The sequence below is a fragment of the Mauremys mutica genome, chromosome 16, assembly GCF_020497125.1.
Source record: "Mauremys mutica isolate MM-2020 ecotype Southern chromosome 16, ASM2049712v1, whole genome shotgun sequence".
Lineage (NCBI taxonomy): Eukaryota > Metazoa > Chordata > Testudines > Geoemydidae > Mauremys > Mauremys mutica.
The window spans coordinates 9,167,749-9,185,000 of record NC_059087.1 but is presented as its reverse complement, the minus strand read 5'-3'; the positions used below and the strand labels follow the sequence as shown (position 1 = coordinate 9,185,000).

The 17,252-nt window shown below is 47.6% G+C and overlaps 1 protein-coding gene across 18 annotated transcripts in view; it reads left to right on the top strand.

Annotated features, from left to right (window-relative positions):
- Positions 1-17,252, top strand: part of NCOR2 (nuclear receptor corepressor 2) — a 404,125-nt gene that overhangs the window by 192,863 nt on the left and 194,010 nt on the right. For all 18 annotated transcript variants that reach the window (XM_044990015.1, XM_044990019.1, XM_044990017.1 and 15 more), the window contains one exon: positions 5,490-5,603. In XM_044990015.1, coding sequence (XP_044845950.1) covers positions 5,490-5,603 — 114 coding nt within the window. The remainder of the gene's footprint in view (positions 1-5,489; positions 5,604-17,252) is intronic.

Genomic DNA, 17,252 nt, shown 5'->3' with positions numbered 1-17,252 from the left:
ATTGACTTTTAAAGAACACGAGAGAGAGAAAACAAAAGATATTAGCCAGATCTTCCTTGAGCAAACAGTAGAGCAGTTGTACGATGCCCTAATGTCTCAGTGCATTTTCATTCTGTCCTTGGGAGGTCTTAGAGAGAATTAAATACATTTGTACGCAAAGCCTGTGCAAAAAAAAAAAAAGGCAGCAACAGTGTCTCCTTGGTAGTTCCAAAAATGGCAATGAAGGCTCTCGCTGGGCTTGGCTGGCAGAAGGGGTTTTGATGAAGCAAAGTCTTTAGCAGCCCAGGAGCTTTTCTTTCCTGAAATCCAATGCACCAGTGAGCTGCTTTGTCCAGCTGCTCCTCCCCAGCTTAATTCATGTGCCACTTCTTTTTCATATGTGTTAAATCTCTTTCACTTCTCCCACTTCTCCACTTTCATGACAAGGAAGGATAATCTCCATGCAGTTATTCCTGGCCATGGTACCACGGATCTTGACACACCCCCACCCCAATAAAAATAAAAATAAAAAAATGGCTGGGATTTTCTTTCTTTGCAAATATTTTCTAAGCTGTCCCCAAAATGCTTGTCAGAAGTGCAACACTGACACCTGCTGGCAAAGGTGGAGCCAATGGTGGCCTGTAGCTTTGCAGCACCATAGGGGAACCCAAGACTTGGCCTATTTGCCAAATCTGCCAAGTAGGTTTATCATGTTAAAGGACAATTCCCGCAGCTGAATTTTATCTGCTGTATCTCAGCCACTTTTTCTTAGAATAACTTTTAGAAATAGATTTCCTGAGTTGGAAACCCTGTTTCATTCTTTTAAAGTTGCCGTGTTCTTGTGTATGTAGACCAATCACCGGTGATTTCTGCCCAGGAACTAGCATGTGCCTGGATTAAACATGAACATTTAAATGATATCTACCTCTGAATAAGGGCAACCATGCCAAAGGGTACGTCCAGACTACCCGCCGGATTAGCGGGTAGCGATTGATCTATCGGGGATCGATGTATCACGTCTCGTCTAGACACGATATATCAATCCCCGAACGCGCTCCCGTTGACTCCAGAACTCCACCAGGGCGAGCGGCGGTAGCGGAGTCGACAGGGGAGCCGCGGGTGTTGATCCCACGCCTCGAGGGCGGGAGGTAAGTCGAAATAAGATATGTCGACTTAATAAGATAAGTTGCGTATCTTACATCAACCCCTCCCTCCCCAGTGTAGACCAGACCAAAGACTAACTAGATTCACGGAAAACTGGAGTCAAAGCTATTTCAGCTCACACCTCATGCAACTTGACCAAATGGGAGGGATCTGTGCTTGCTGCCATACGTACTGCAGATGAAGTATTGTTATTACCATACCATTGTCGTTGGGGAAGAGAGAGAGGTGCTGCCTTCATTTAGAAACTGATTGGCCTTAGGAGGAGAGGGAAGCTTACGCTGTCACTAATGACAGGGCTTTGTGTTGCCTTGAAGTCACTGCAATGGGATTTTCATTTTAGACGAAGAGGGAAGTTGCAGGCTAGCGGAGGGTTGGCGTGTTACTGTCAAGACTCATCCTGATTTTCTGATTGTAAAGGTCACAGTCCCAGCCTGTTTTTTGTGGCAGACCTTTAAGATCCGTCTTTGTTCGTGTCTGAGTACCTTGACCTATTTTGCTTTGCCATTTTCCACAAATTCCAGGGGAAGCGGTTGCTGGCTAAACCTACTGAGGTCATCTTTGTAATCTCAGCGAGCATAGAGAGGAAGTAACCCCTAGTCCGTGTACGGTCATTGGTGGGCCTGCACCTTTGATAATTGTACAGTATTACACCCCTGGAGAGTGGAGAGACTGTAATTCTTCACTGTGTTTCAGCTATAATTAGATTTGCAGAGGTGTTGGTTTTGCTTTTCAGGAGCTGGAAACATTCATTTCTTGATTTGCCATCAAATCTTCTATCTTAAACCAATTGGAACAGCTTTGACCACTTGGGGAAACTTTTTTTGTGGGCTGCCAAAATACCTATCAAAGTTTCTAGAGATTTTACCCAAATCCTTTCCCTGATAGAAATTGGGGTTTTGGTTTTTTTGATAATCTGAGGCTCTTGTTTTGAATTCCTGGATTTTGTAGCGTTGGGGACTGTAAAGGACTTCTTTTCTATTATGAGAATAACACATGCATTTCGTTCCTTGAACCCAACCCTGGAGCCTAACCCTTGCAGACACTGGGAAAGTTCTGTTCTGGATTGGACCTTTGCTGCTTGGACCCAGCTCTGTTTGGAAGCGGTTCTAGCTGAACAAAGAACTAGACGTGCACTGTAAACCCCAGGGGAAAGTAGTTCATCAAGACACAGGTTGCTGATTCGTTCCTAGGGGGAGTTGAACATGTTGGTTCTGACCTGTTAAGCTTTAAGCGGTTTACCTCGTCTTGGTGGGGAATCACTTCTCTCTCCTGGATGCTGCCAGAGTTGTGATCAGTGGAGACAGTGGTCCCCTGGTTTAAAACGGAGGGGACCGGTAGTGGGGCATATTCCCAAAAGGGAATATCGAACCCACCCTTTGTCCTTCAGATGCCTCAGTTATTGGGTCTTGAGATCAAACTGCAAGGCACAATATACATTTCCTCTGGCTTTGGGGCAGCGGGGTGGCGCAAAGGATAGAGATAGTTGGGGGTTGCTGGTTTTATTGTATTGATGGTGCTTTATATTTGGTCAGGATTGGAAGATTGGGTGTGAAATTAGGTGGAAGGACAGGACACAATTAAGGGCGCTAGGGTTTGATGCCAAGCCCTTTGAAGTTGGTGGAGAAGCCCCTTTCCTGCAGAGCTTCCCAAAAAATCGCTATGCCTGATTCTGGATAGCTGCCCCATGCGCTTCTGCATGACCCGGGTTGCTATTTTGTTGTTGTTTGTTTGTTTGTTTGTTTGTTTGAGCTAAATTAACATCCTCAAAGCCTCTTCCAGATTCACTTCTGAGTCTTTGCACAACTCACTCTCTTGTTTTTTTAGGTTTCCAAGTATGAGAACCATCCTGTTGGTTCAGGAGCAGCATTTCCGATGAGTCATTTGCAAATTAATCTAAATTGCACAGATTTTCACAATTTCACTCTCCCGTTTTGCTGCACCTTGCACATAACATTCAGGGTTTCCTGGTTATTCCCTCTCTCATCTGTGCGGTTCCTCCAGCCTGTTGAAAAGATTTTGGCATTTCTCCTCACTTCGTACTGGTTACGAGGACAATAATGACCCAGGATGAGATTGTACATGCAGTACATCGTCTGGCAGGCTGCCGTTCCTTGGGATGTTGGGAATATTTTAACGTTCGCTTTTAAAAGTTAAACAGTTACAATCACAAATGTTTCTCAGGCCATGGCAGATGTACTGTACAGCATCATGCACTAATGTTCGTGAAACACACTTGAGCGTGCATATGCGTGCACACTCATCTTGTTACTTTGCCTATGCTGAGACTTCAGAATTGCCCCAGTGTGAACCCATAGCATAGATACCATTTGCATCAATGCAGAATGATTTCCACGCAGGCATGCAGACTGCATTGCACTGGTGTGAAGGGGTTTGCATCGCTGCAGTGGCGCCAGTGGCTGAAATGTCAGTCCAGAGAGGGCTGAAGTTGTATGTTTAGAAATCTGAGGCTCCTCTAAGATCAGTGTGATTCAGTGTTTCTGATGACAATAGATGAGACTCTATTGGAGCAGGAGGAAATCACTTGCATTGTGTTATGTAGCTTGCCTAGGTACCTTCCTACCTCCCCTCTCTTAACGGTGCAGCACGTCAGCCCTCGTTTTGTACCCGCTGGATTTTATGCTGTGCCAGAGTTAATTTTTCTCTAGCGCTTTCCAAGGTGCTTCCTCTCCGCAGCAGGGCTGCCCAAAGGCCAAGCGCCACCTGCGGAGTCCTGGAAATGTGGCTCACGGCCACTCTCTGCCTGTCTCTGCTGAGCTCAAACAAGCAGCTGCTTCACTTCATCTTCTGAGCATTCACATCTAGGTGACTCTCAGGGTTATCCTCATTTTGCTGTTGGTAAAAGCCGTGGACATGTCTGGGAACTTGGGCGTGGCTTTTGGGCTCCTGCTGGTTGCCCCGCTGGCCCTCAGCAGATGGAGTTTGGGTACCTCACCTGTACAGCCAGGGTAAGGCTGTGACTCAGAACTAAGGGAACCACCACACGCCCCTTTTCTGTGTAGGACCACAGAGGAAGAGATGTCCATTCAGCTGCAGTCTGTCTCCCAGGGCAGGGGCGTCTGAACTGGACGCTGGCCCCTTGCTCAGCTCTGTCTAGTTTGCAGCTGTTGGGGTGTTGAGTTTTTACCAGATTCTGATCATTCCCTTCATTTTATGTAACACAGAGAAGGAAAAGGGGATTTGAAAATGACCTTCCTGAGACAGGCCGTTGGTCTGTAGATGCCCCAAAGAGAACGGCTTGTGCTGCTCGTGCTGATGCCCTTAGCAGCAGCTTCTGGGTCAGTCTGATGTTACTAGAATTGTATGAGGTGCCAATATTCCAGTAAGTGTGTGGGGCCGTTTGACCTTGAGAAGCAGTCCCCTAATGATGATTGACACCCTGCCTCTGGGCTCCTTAGTAATGTCTAATAAATAGAGTTTGTCTCTGTGGCCTGCCTGCCCACTTCCCGCCTGCATCTCTGCCCTGTCTAATGATGCCGCCCTTTATGCATGGGCCGCACTTCCCTTTGAGATCCCTACAGCTCCCGTCTCCTGATTGGCTGAACTCCCCCTTACATCCTGCCTCTGCCGGGATGCCTGCGGCTCACTCCCGTCTGGCACTGGGTAGGAGAGCTGCGACTTCGGCCTTTCTGCTAAACTCGGTTCATCCCGGTGTTACTTGTCCTCCCCACCCTGTTTGTCTGTTTCATCTGCCTGCAGTATCCTGTCAGCTCTCTTTGACGCTGTGTCTTTGATACTTGGCTGTCCAGCGCCTAGCACACGGGAGCCCTCGTGCTTGACTGAGGTTCTGAGGCACTGTTGTAAATAGAAAAAGAATAATGAGACGTAGCCACAGAAGACGTCTCATTCAAGTGAAGAACTAAGAACTCAGTAGTGGGATATTAAACCAAAAAAGTCCCATAACCCCTCAACTCCCCGCCCCCCCTTTAAACATGAGAGTGGCAAACAGTGCAGCTCCAAATTAAGACCTAAACAAGGAACTTTGCTGCTCTGAGAAATGTTTTTCCTCCATGGAATTTTCATTCAGCTATTTTTTTATGCATCGCATCTGTAGTCGAGATCCACAGGACAGATCTAAGAGGGACGCTTTACCCAGTTTGTGGCCAGAAAACACCCTGGCTGAGGCCACAGGAAATGTTAAAGGGTTAGTCTCCCCTCCCCTCTGTTAGCCCCTTTGTCTTGCTGATGTCTCACAGGAAATGGTTCCTGGTTACGTTTTCTAGATCTGTCACAGTGCTGGAGAGAGAGCCTCATATGGCCGGAGTGTTTCTTTTTTCGAGCCACTCACTCTTTTCCCCCCCCCCCCTCTTCTTTTCAACCTTTCACAGCAACAGTTGGAGGAGGAAGCAGCCAAACCACCAGAGCCTGAGAAACCGATCTCACCCCCGCCTATTGAGTCCAAGCATCGCAGCTTAGTGCAGATAATCTATGATGAGAACAGGGTAAGTCACTTACCGACCAGCGCTTGCTGAACTGACTGAGGTATTAACGTGGCTGTTGTGCTGTGCATATGCACTCACTACTCAACTAGCTTTGCCTGTATTATCATCAGGAAATGACTGCTTGTAACAATTGACCGGGGTCAGGCCAGTGGTGGGGGGACCTGGATTTCGGCCAGCAGCACATGCAAGTGGCCTACCTGCCATGTGATCTCTTGTGGAAATTGCGAGAGATGACGGTTGGTGGATGTTGACAGCCAGAGCAAAGGGTGTTAATTGTGTAGTGTGGTTCTTCGTTGCATGTTCTATTGCTGGAAGGGGTGAGGGTTTAATGGGAATAAGTCTTGGATTTGAAATACCTAGAATGATGCCCTGGAACCTGATGCAATCAACCAACAGGAACCACTCAGTGTAACATTCCCTGGGGTAAATTGGGTTCTTGAATTACTGTATGCTGGCCGGTGGGATGATCCCTTAGAAACTCCCCTCCCACGGCTGGATGTGCTGGGGGCGGGGGGCTCTTTTGGCTGCCCCCTTGCCCCCAATGATGGCCGCCTTTCTGTGTAGCTTGTAAGCACAGTATTGAGTCTGACATGTTCAAACGTGGGTGCCCCAGACATCCAAATCCCATATTTAGGCACCTATATGGAAGTGGCCTGCTTCCCAGAGGGGCCTAGCGCCTGCAGCTCCCATTGGTCTCCTGTTTGAAAATGTTGGCCTGTGCCATCTGCAGAGCACTTTGGTATCACTGGGGTTATCTGAGAGGTTATCGCCAGCATTCTGCACCTGTCTGGTGTGCGGCGTTCCCTGGGAGCTCAGTGCTGCTCCTGTAGGGTGGTGTTTGGTCGCGACCCCCGGTGGGGAATGTGAGGCCTTCAACATTTAAACACAATCAAGCAAAGAAAACCTCTTCTTCCCCCCCCCCCCCCCCCGTCGCACACCCCCTTACCCTTCAAGGTCAAGGACTCTCTTTCAGCCTCTCAAAACCAGATACATTATCTCGGCTTGTTGCTGTTGTAACTCTTGCGTGGTTTTACTCTTCTGCGGTAAATGTGAGGGTATTATGGACACTTTTGACTTTGAATAAGGGGTCATCAGCCTGGAACGTTGAGAAAAACCTTGCATTAGTGGAACGAGTTTGCCCTTTATTTGCTTTCTGAAGAACCGCGGTGCAGGGCAGGGCCTGGCCTGTGGCTTTAGCTGTGCCAAGTTCCCAACCCCTTGCACTTGGAGAATCCAGTGCTAACCGTGAGTGTGATTATGCAAAACAGACTTAGAGAGCCTAAGGGCGGAGGGGGGATTTAAAGGACCATGTGATCTGTGTTGAACACTTTAAATGGGGCAAGGCGAGTGGAAGGGAGATTGACACAAATCAGCGCTGAATCTGTGGCATTTTAACACAGCAGCAAACTTTAATAAAAGGGCGTGTTGGAATTGCTGACAGTGTGTAACTCTCCTGCACTGCTAATTCATTAAACGCAGCCACTGCCTGCAATTGGGGTTGAAGGAGAAATGAATCTGTCTGGGTGCTTTGCATTGACATTAGAAAATTGGGCCCTTTTGTAGATAATCAAGCACATTCATTCTAGGTGTTGGGTTTAATGGATGATTCTGCATAAAAGGAAAGTGACTAGCTGCTAATTGTTTTGAATTGTGAGTCTTTTGAATTCACTGTGAGCTGCAGAACTCCAGGTGCCTGACTTTTAAAGATTACATGCCCTGGGCACTACTCAGAGGTAAAGCAATTACTTTGGCAAGGGTGTCATTCTTTATAACTCATAAACACCTAGATATGCATGATGCTGCGTGGAACTGCATAAAGAGAGAGGCCAAGATTTAAAAAAATGTGCGTGCCTACCTTGAGATGACCCAAAGGAACCTGGATTTCAGGGGGCAGGTGCGTAAGCGCTTCCTGAAAACTCTTGACCCTCTTTAAGTCCTCTCCAGTTGTGCACTCAACATAACTAGTCACTTTGGAGAATCTTGGCCAAAATCCCCACCCGAATTGCTTGGGCTTTAGGTGAAGACAAGAACACCAGGGAGTGGGAAGACAAAGATGAGGACCACAGGATCATGCCGTCACCAAGGGCAGTAAGCTTTTCTCACAAATGTTGGGGAAGATGTAGCATGTTGGGTGGGGTTTTGAGCACGTTGGGTTGGTTGGAACCGTGGGGCAGGGTGGATTGGTTCGTTGTCTGTTTCCCAGTCTGGTTGGTTGGATAACTGAAACCTTATATTGATGATCTGAGGAGACACTGGAGAGAAGCTCAGGAAGGTTGTTCCAATCCTAGGGATCACGCTTTCAGTGTACTTGCCGGGTGCACGGTAGAAGGTATAAATGCAGTGCTTGGATTTTTGCAGCAGAAGGGGCAGGCAGAGCTGGACTGTCCCTGGAACAGTGTCATCTGTTGGAAGTGCCATGACCCCGCACTGAGTGACAATACTGCCCGTCCAGCTTGCTTGGGGCTGCTGGGGTCACTGAACTGTCCAGTGGATGGTGCTGAAAAGAATGTGAAGAACAACGTGAGTTTAAATGTGCCCTTGAGAGCAAATGGTAACAATGAACTGGAAGCAGCTGAGCATGACGGCTTGGCTTCAGTTCTTAGTTTGTGGTTTCACTTTGTCCGTGTTCTGCAGTTCATGCCCCAATACTGCTAATATTCATTCCTGCCCAAAACCTGGCGTTGGTTTTGCTATGAACCTTCCCAATAGCACGTGCTTGTTCAAAACAGATGTGGATGAAACGGAGGTCAAGTCTGACTCCAGATGACTAAATAACACATTTCTTCCACATGTAGCTCTGGTAATATCCATGTGACGCTGGGATGTTCTTCTCTTTTGGGGGATCCCATTTATCCCTGGGTAAAAATGTAAATAAACAATCAACCTTTTTTTTTTTTTTAAATAGAAGGCGCAGCAGGCTGCCAGCCTAGTGCTGTGAACTGAGATCACTCGTCAGCTGCTGGGGAGTGCAGTAGTGCAGCCTCTAGAGGAGGGAACAGAACATGTGTGGGATTCTACGTGCGCATACATATGAATCAAATCAGTCTTGCAATTGGCGCTCTAGTAACACACAGGACAAGGGTTTGGGTTGTGTTTATTCAGCTCCCCTCTTCCGCTGCAGCTGCTCTGAATAGGGATCTCCCAGATCCTCCTTCAGCGAGCTACCAGGAGATTCAGCCTCTCCCCCCACTTCCCAGTGCTGCCTTTCTCGGGTGTGCATTTAACTCCCCTGGGGGCTCAGTACCAGGGAGAGGTTGACAAACTGAAGGTAACTCTGTGAAGAGCAAAACAACTTTGTGTGGCAGACCCAGACCAGTGGGGTGCAGGAGTCTGGTAGAAGGCAAATATACTGGTCACTGGATGAATAGTTTTCTGTTCCCTGAGTGACCAGAGCAGGGGCTGCCATAGAGAAATCAGGAACCAGCTAGAACCAATTAAGACAGGCAGGCTAATTAAGACACCTGGAGCCAATTAAGAATTGACTAGAATAAATTATGGCAGGCAGGCTAATCAGGACACCTGGATTAAAAAGGACCTCCCCTCAGTTAGTGGGGGGCACTCAACGAGCAGGGAGGGAGAAGGTGCTGCTGGAAGACTGAGGAGTACAAGCGTGATCAGGCTTCAGGAGGAAGGTCCTGCGGTGAGGATAAAGAAGGTGCTGGGGGGAGGCCAGGGGGAAGTAGCCCAGGGAGTTGTAGCTGTCATGCAGCTGATACAGGAGACGTTGTAGACAGCTGCTATCCACAGGGCCCTGGGCTGGAACCTGGTGTAGAGGGTGGGCCTGGGTTCCCCCATCCCCCACAACTCCTTATTGGACACAGGAGGAGTTGACCTGGTCTGTGAGACACACCAAAAGGGAAGGTCTAATTTGGAAAGGGATCTGGCCTGTCCCCGACGCACTAGGTGGGACAACAGAGACTGTGGAGATTGTCCTCTGTTTCCCCCATGCTGGCCAGTGATAAAATGAGCTGAGTGAACAGCAGATTTGAGCCTCTAGCAAAAGCGGCCAAACTGAGGGCTGCCATGAACATCTGAGGTGAGCGTAGGAAAGCACAGGACCCATCAAGGCAGAGGAGGAACTTTGTCACATTTGTAAGAGCTGGAGGCATTTGGATACTGCGGTGGTGGATACGGTCTCAGAATCTGAATGAAGTTGATAGAAGAAGTCTAGACTGTGTGTTTAATTTGTTACACTAGTTCTTGATAATGAAAGGATTTACACACTGGTCCACAGAGTGTTGAGATCTCTTATTGGCCACTGATTATTAGGGTCTGCTGAGAGCTGTGTTAGTGGAGCGTGACTGGTCGGTTTCTGGCGGTGAAAGGTGTTCCCACCACATACTTTGTAGGAGATCACAGAGTCAAACACAACCCCATGAAGCTGAGTTTCAAAAACAGCCCTGAACACGAATGCCATTAGGTTGGTTAGGAAGGAAATCCCTGTTGATGCATGTAGCCCAATCACACCTCCCAGCTGAGATGTAGAGAGGCTACCAGTCAATTGCTGCAGAAAGCAGGGTTGCTGGGGAGCTAAGATCTGTATTTTGATTCACGGGGGGTGGAGCAAAATGTTGTTGTGTCGTTTAAGGCATAGAAAGTAGAAAGCTATCCAGGCCCAAGGGTGAACCAGGCAGCCGAGACAGGCTGTTCCAGGGTGGGAGGGAAAGCTTGAATCTGCATTTGGGGTGATAATGCGTCCCTGGACCATCCATTTGAATTCAGGAGGAGGAAAACCAGGCACTTGTTTAAATGCCAAAGCAAGGGATTAGTGCTCCACCGCAAACTGGAGTGTCTGCTTCCCCAAGTGTGTGGGTCCCCCCTACTTACAGGGTGTGCCAGGTGAGAGAGGAGAACACATGGCTAGAGATTCTAGGAAATCAAGTTAGCCAGCTATTGTGTGACCTACTTTCTTTTTAGCTATAGTTGTGGTGGTTCAGGGGTGAGTGGATTCTAATTTTAGCCTTGTGGTTCAGCGGGGAGTTGTATTTCTTCCCACCAGCACATTGAGTAAGTGGCGCAGAAGAACCCCATTGTGTGTGGGGGCATAGAATATCCGCTGGATTGTCTTCATCAAAGCTTTCCTCAGAATCCAGGCTCTCCTTTGACATTCACCTTAACACTATTGTGTGTCTCTTCCTCCCTGTGACCTACTTTACAAGTGTGATTTGAAAGGTCTCTCTGCATAAGGGAGATTTATGAGTTTTGGCAAATTTGACCTGAGATCCCTTTTTTACTATATGCAACGTGCGGGACAAGTTAATCGTATTCCGGAATCTTATGGCTGTGCAGATGGGATTAAAGAAGGTAGAAAAGCACAGGGCTTTGTTCTGAGAGAACTGGCTGCATTTGCTTTTTGGGCGAGATTTTCAAAGGCATCAGTGGCAGTGGAGCGTACAGTCGCCATTGACATTCGTCTCGCGGCCATTTGTGCCTTTGAAAATCTCCGCCTGTGAGTATTGATCCAAGACGCTTTGTCATTCCATCCTCAGTGGGCGCTGGAAATTGCGCCTGCAGATTTTGCATTTGCCCCCTTTTGCTTACAAGCCCATGACATGGCATAGCTGTGCTGTGACCACCCAAACTGTGCATACAGATGTGGGCCTTGTGCCCACACACAGGGGTGTCCCGTGGCCAGGTGCAGTTTTAGGGCTTTCCTGCGCAGCAAACCAAGGTGTGAATCTACAACATCCCAGCTTGCTGCACAGGAACTTCACAGCTTACTGTGCTCCAGGGCTTTCAGCACCCTGTAGTGAACGTTCGTATACAGCAGGCTGTGAGGGGCTGTGGATTCACACCCTGGTTTGCTCTGCAGCAACCTGCCATGTAGAGAAGGCTCTAAATAGAAGCACGTTTGAGCAGGGCCGGTGCAACCATTTAGGCAACCTAGGCGGTCGCCTAGGGCACTGGGATTTGGGGGGTTCCATTTTCTTCAGCAGCGACCGCGGCGGCTGGATCTTCGGCTGCCCCGTTCGCTGCTGGCATTTAGGCAGAGGGAGCTGGGGCAGGGGAGCGCGAGGAGGACCTCCTGCAGCCAATGGGTGGGGGGGGCACGCAGGGGAACTCCCCACCCCAGCTCACCCCTGCCCCACCTCCTCCCCGAGCACGCCGTGGCTGCTTCACTTCTCCCGCCTCCCAGGCTTGCGGCACCTAAGCTGATTGGCGCCGCAAGCCTGGGAGGCGGGAGAAGTGAAGCAGCGACGGCGTGCTTGGTTGGGGTGCTCGTGCGCCGAGCAGGGGTGAGCTGGGGTGGGAGGGGCACCTCAGGGTGGGGGGTGGGGAGCTGCTGCAAGGGGGCGCCTCAGGGCAGAGGGTGGGGGGTGGGGAGCTGCTGCAAGGGGGCGCCTCAGGGCGGAGTGGGGGAGCTGCTGCAAGGGGCGGGAGGGGGTGCCTCAGGGTGGGGACGTGGGGGGGCGCAAGGTGGAAGTTTCGCCTGGGGCGCGAAACATCCTTGCACCGGCCCTGCGTTTGAGATGTGGTCCAGCATTTTTGCTGCTACCTGAGGACCAAAGCACGAATGCACCAAGGGTGACATTTTCAGAGTTACCCAAGTCCCATTTTCGAAAGTGACGGAGGCACGTGGAAGCCTGAGTCACATACAAGAACCTTTTGAAAATGTTACTCTGGGTCTGTTTACAAACTGTCCTTGGAACCTTCCTCTTGATTTAACATTTGCTGCTTGATGCTCTGTGGGATTGTGCTAAGGACACGCGGGGCCATGGCAGTCGCAGCCACCCAAGGTATGTTCACTTCACACAGTAGCATTCCCGGCTCCTTGGGCTCACCGCCAGGAGAGCAGGCCTGAGTTAACCAATAGAATCGGCTTCTCTAGCCGTTGTAAATTGCTGCCAGAGGTTGGCGCACAGCCAGTAATTATGTAAGAGGAAAATGGGTGAACACTCGAATTTAACTGTGCAGGTGAGCTTCAGTCTCCCCTGTGGGAGAGAAGGATGAATACAGCTTGGTCTGACGCCTCTGAGGTGGTAGGAATCTCCTTAGAGTTTGTAATTAGTCCTCCTGGGCTGCATTATTGTCTCAAGGCAGCCTCCTCTGTCATTTTCACGTTAAATCCCCATAACCAGGGCACATGCACTGGGTATACTGTTAATAATGTTTTTATTCCACAAGGCTGTTCAGTGGAGATTCCCCCCTCCTCCTCCCTGCTTATATGTGTTTTTCTGACATTGCTGACAATTTGGCTTGACGTTTCTGGCCCTGGGTAACTCTGGTTTTAAGCAAAAATTCCAGGTCTCCTGTTCAGTGCTGGGTGGGTTTTTTTTCCTGATTACTTTTTGAATAGAACTCATCACACTTTTGGTTTTGTTCATATCTTATTTGTCAGAGTGCCCTGGAGCAATCCCTCCCATGCTGCCTCTGCAGGGGAATGCACCGTTCGTGGCCGTTAACTCTGCTCTCTGAATTCCCCATGACTGTACACGCACACTGTCACTTACAGCCCGTTGTCAGTATGTTTACATGAACAGAGACTTGCTGGAAATCGTGGAGGGAAATCACTGGCTCAGAGGGACTGGTCATGGGAGAGGGGAACCTCTAACTGGTAGGACACTGGGTTGGAATGTAGCCCAGGGTGGTGGTGACGTATCATGTGAAATAAGTGTGGTGGGTCTCTGTCCTGTCCCGTATTCCAGTCTATGGCATACTGTCCAGCATGGCAGCTTTCAGACTGACAGGAGAGGCTCAGGATTTGGATAGCTCAGTCTCCATGGCCCCTCCTTTCAATCAAGATTGCATGCCTTTCGGAAAAAAATATGTTCTAGTTCAATTGCAAGATATGAGCTTCACGCAGAAATTGCTGGGGGAAATTCCCTGGCCTGTGCTATGTGGATTGATGGTCCTATCTGGCCTAAAGTTCTTTGAAGCTGTGAATCCTCTAATGCTTAAAAGGCCATATCTGCACTGGAGGGAGAGAGAGAGAGAAGTTTCAAAATAGTTCCCCAGCCTGGCTAATATTTATAAATTGGGTTTGGATGCAGTTTGGTCACCTTGGTGGAGCAGGCCAAGCCATGCCAGACCTTACTGGAACACCGGCTTTATGCTGGGTGAAGCAGTGACTGGCTGTGTGGACATTTAAATGACCCTCTCTAGAGTAGGGCAGCTCAAACCTTGCTGAGAACTGCTGCTGCAGGCGGTCTGAAGGCTCTGGAAAGCATCCACCTTTGGAAGGACTTTGCTGCAACGGGAGGGCTAGAACTTACATCTCAGTAGCCCCAAGACACCAACCAGGTCAGGGCCCCATTGTTCTAAGTCCCACCCCCTCTCTGTAACGCTCACCCCCACGTTCTCCTCCCCCATTACTGCCTCCTTCCCACCCCCACGTTCCCCTCCCCCGTTTCCCCTCCCTCCTCTTTCTTCCTGAAATCCTCTGTAGAGCTGCTTGTCTGTGTAAGGAGGGAGCTACATTTACAGCACATCTCTGGGCAGCCATATACCTGCATCTCCTTCAGCTATTTCTCCCCTCTCTTGGGGCTCGGCTATTTTACCTCCATTGTTGATTCATATCTGGGGCAGAAACCTGCTGACTGAACTGGGGCTCGAGTTAACGCCAGGCACCTTTCTCCACTTAGCTCAGTGCGCTGTGAGGCTCAACCCCTGGCTTTCCTGGCGTCGCAGGGCTATAACTGAGATTCAGCCCAGAGACTTGCTGGCTTTTATCTCTCTCCTCTGAGACAGCCAGTCTCTGATCTGAGTGTCAGAGCCGTCCTTTGAAACGCGGGTACATCCGCTTTCCTTTCAAGTGTTGAGCTCATCACTTCTCTCCCTTTTGGAGAGGAAGAGGTAATGTCAAGATGCTCACTGCCGCTTTTTATGTTCAGCGCCGCTGCTGTGGGGCCGTGATTAACCACCGTGTCACTCGGGTTTGGATGTAAATCCCGTCATTCTCCGTCACAGGTGCGGGTGCTGATGGGTTGTGGCACTGCTTGCCCTTTCAGGCTTTGCTGTCAGGCTTTTGAAAAACGGAGCTGGATGCAGTGCAGCCAGTGGAAGCCGGCAACAATGTCTGTTTGGCTCTTGGGATTGTGTCTGTGGAAATCAATAAGATTAAATTTTAATTTGTTTTCTGTCTCAGTGCTTGTTCCTTCAGAAGGGCACTGCTATGTGTTTATAGATACAACAGTGTGGTGGAAAATTGAAATTAAAAGGATTTTTTTATACTTTTTAAAATCCTACCGCTCTTATGTCTGTATGGAATGTATTTCCCTGTCTATCCATTTGCCCTCATAAAGCATGTTCAGCATTGCTGGTTCTTCCATAAATAAATGAATAAATAAACGAAAGCTTTTAATGTTCCCAAGTAGAATCTAGCCTCTTGTTATCTCTTTAGTTTCTCTGTTGCACCTGGATTAATGCACTTGCCCTTTAAAGGCCTGGGGAGTGATTTTGATCCCATAGTGGTTTTACACCAGTGGACTTATTCCTGATTTATACTGGCCACTATAAATCACGGCTACAGTGTCAATGTACCAACCCTGTGTTAAATACATCTGTATCAGTAGAACACCTTTTGAATAGGGCTGTCGATTAATCGCAGTTAACTCATGCGATTAACTCAAAAAATTAATCATGTTAAAAAAAATTAATCATGATTAATTGCAGTTTTAATCACACTGTTAAACAATAGAATAACAAATAGTTTGGATGTTTTTCTACATTTTCATATACATTGTATTCTGTGTTGTAATCGAAATCAAAGTGTACATTATTTTTATTACAAATATCTGCACTGTAAAAATGATAAAAGAAATAGTATTTTTCAATTCACCTCATACAAGTACTGTAGTGCAATCTCTTTGTCATGAAAGTGTAACTTGCAAATGTAGATTTTTTTTTTTGTTACATAACTGCGCTCAAAAACAAAACCATGTAAAACTTCAGAGCCTGCAAGTCTACTCAGTCCTACTTCTTCTTCAGCCAATTGCTAAGACACGTAAGTTTGTTTACATTTACAGGAGGTTATGCTGCCCTCTTCTTACTTACAGTGTCACCTGAAAGTGAGAACAGGCATTTGCATGACACTTTTGTAGCATTCCAAGGTATTTGCTTGTCAGATATGCTAAATATTCATATGTCCCTTCTCTGGAACAGTGGCCAAAGCATGGACATCTTCCATGCTGATGTCACTCGTTTTAAAAAAAAAATGCGTTGATTAAATTTGTGACTGAACTCCTTGGGGAGAATTGTGTGTCTTCTGCTCGGTTTTACCTGCATTCTGGCACATAGTTCATGTTATACCAGTCTCAGATGATGACCCAGCACATGTTGTTCATTTTAAGACACTTTCACTGCAGATTTGACAAAACACAAAGAAGGCACCGATGTGAGATTTCTAAATATAGCTATAGTGCTTGACCCAAGGTTTAAGAACCTGAAGTGCCTTCAAAAATCTGAGAGGGACGAGGTGTGGAGCAGGCTTTCAGAAGTCTTAAAAGAGCAACATTCCGATATGGGAACTACAGAACCTGAACCACCAAAAAAGAAAATCAACCTTCTGCTGGAGGCATCTGACTCAGATGATGAAAATGAACATGCGTCGGACCGCACCGCTTTGGATTGTTATCAAGCAGAACCCGTCATCAGCATGGACGCAGGTCCTCTGGAAGGGTGGTTGAAGCATGAAGGGGCATGTGAATCTCAGTGGTTTGAGCATTGGCCTACTAAACCCAGGGTTGTGAGTCCAATCCTCGAGGGGGCCATTTAGGGATCTGGGGCAAAAAAACAAAAAAAATCTGTCAGGGGGACAGTACTTGGTCCTGCTGTGAAGGCAGGGACTAGACTCAATGACCGTGAAAGGTCCCTTCCAGTTCTAAGAGATAGGTGTATCTCCATATAATAAAGATCCTTTTATTGTTTAACAGTGCGATTAATCACAATTAAATTTTTTAATCACTTGACAGCCCTACTTTTGAACATTAAAGCTGAAAGAATTTTAAAAATCTGATTTACTTTACATCATTTATTGACGTATTTGTTTTATTTTTTGAGCTCTGCTTGTTTGGACATCTAAACAAAAAAAGGCTGATCGGTTTCACTTTTGTTTCTGGTCAGTTTCACTCTCAGGTTCTGATGTGCTAGACAATGAGGCCAGGTTTGCCTTTCAAATGTTACAGTGGAACCGTTTAAACAGGAAAAAAAATCTTTGTATTGACATTTAAAAATATGAGGTAAGCATCGTTTAGCATTACAGATGCGTTGCAAACAGACAAAATTCAGGTTTTAGAGTAGCAGCTGTGTTAGTCTGTATCCGCAAAAAGAGCAGGAGTACTTGTGGCACCTTAGAGACTAACACATTTATTTCAGCATAAGCTTTCGTGGGCTACAGCCCACTTCATCGGATGCATAGAATGGAACACACAGACAGGAGATATTTATCATACAGAGAACATGAAAAGGTGTAAGTACCAACTGGAAGAGTCCAATCAATTGAGATGAGTTATCATGCGCAGGAGAAAAAAAACCTTTGAAGTGATAATTGAGATGACCCGTAGAAGGTGTGAGGAGAACTTAACATAGGGAAATAGATTCAATTAGTGTAATGACCCAACCATTCCCAGTCTCTGTTTAAACCCAGCACCTTGGAACCCTTTTGTTTTCCATCAGAGATTTACAGCAAAATAGACTTTTGCCCTCTGTCTA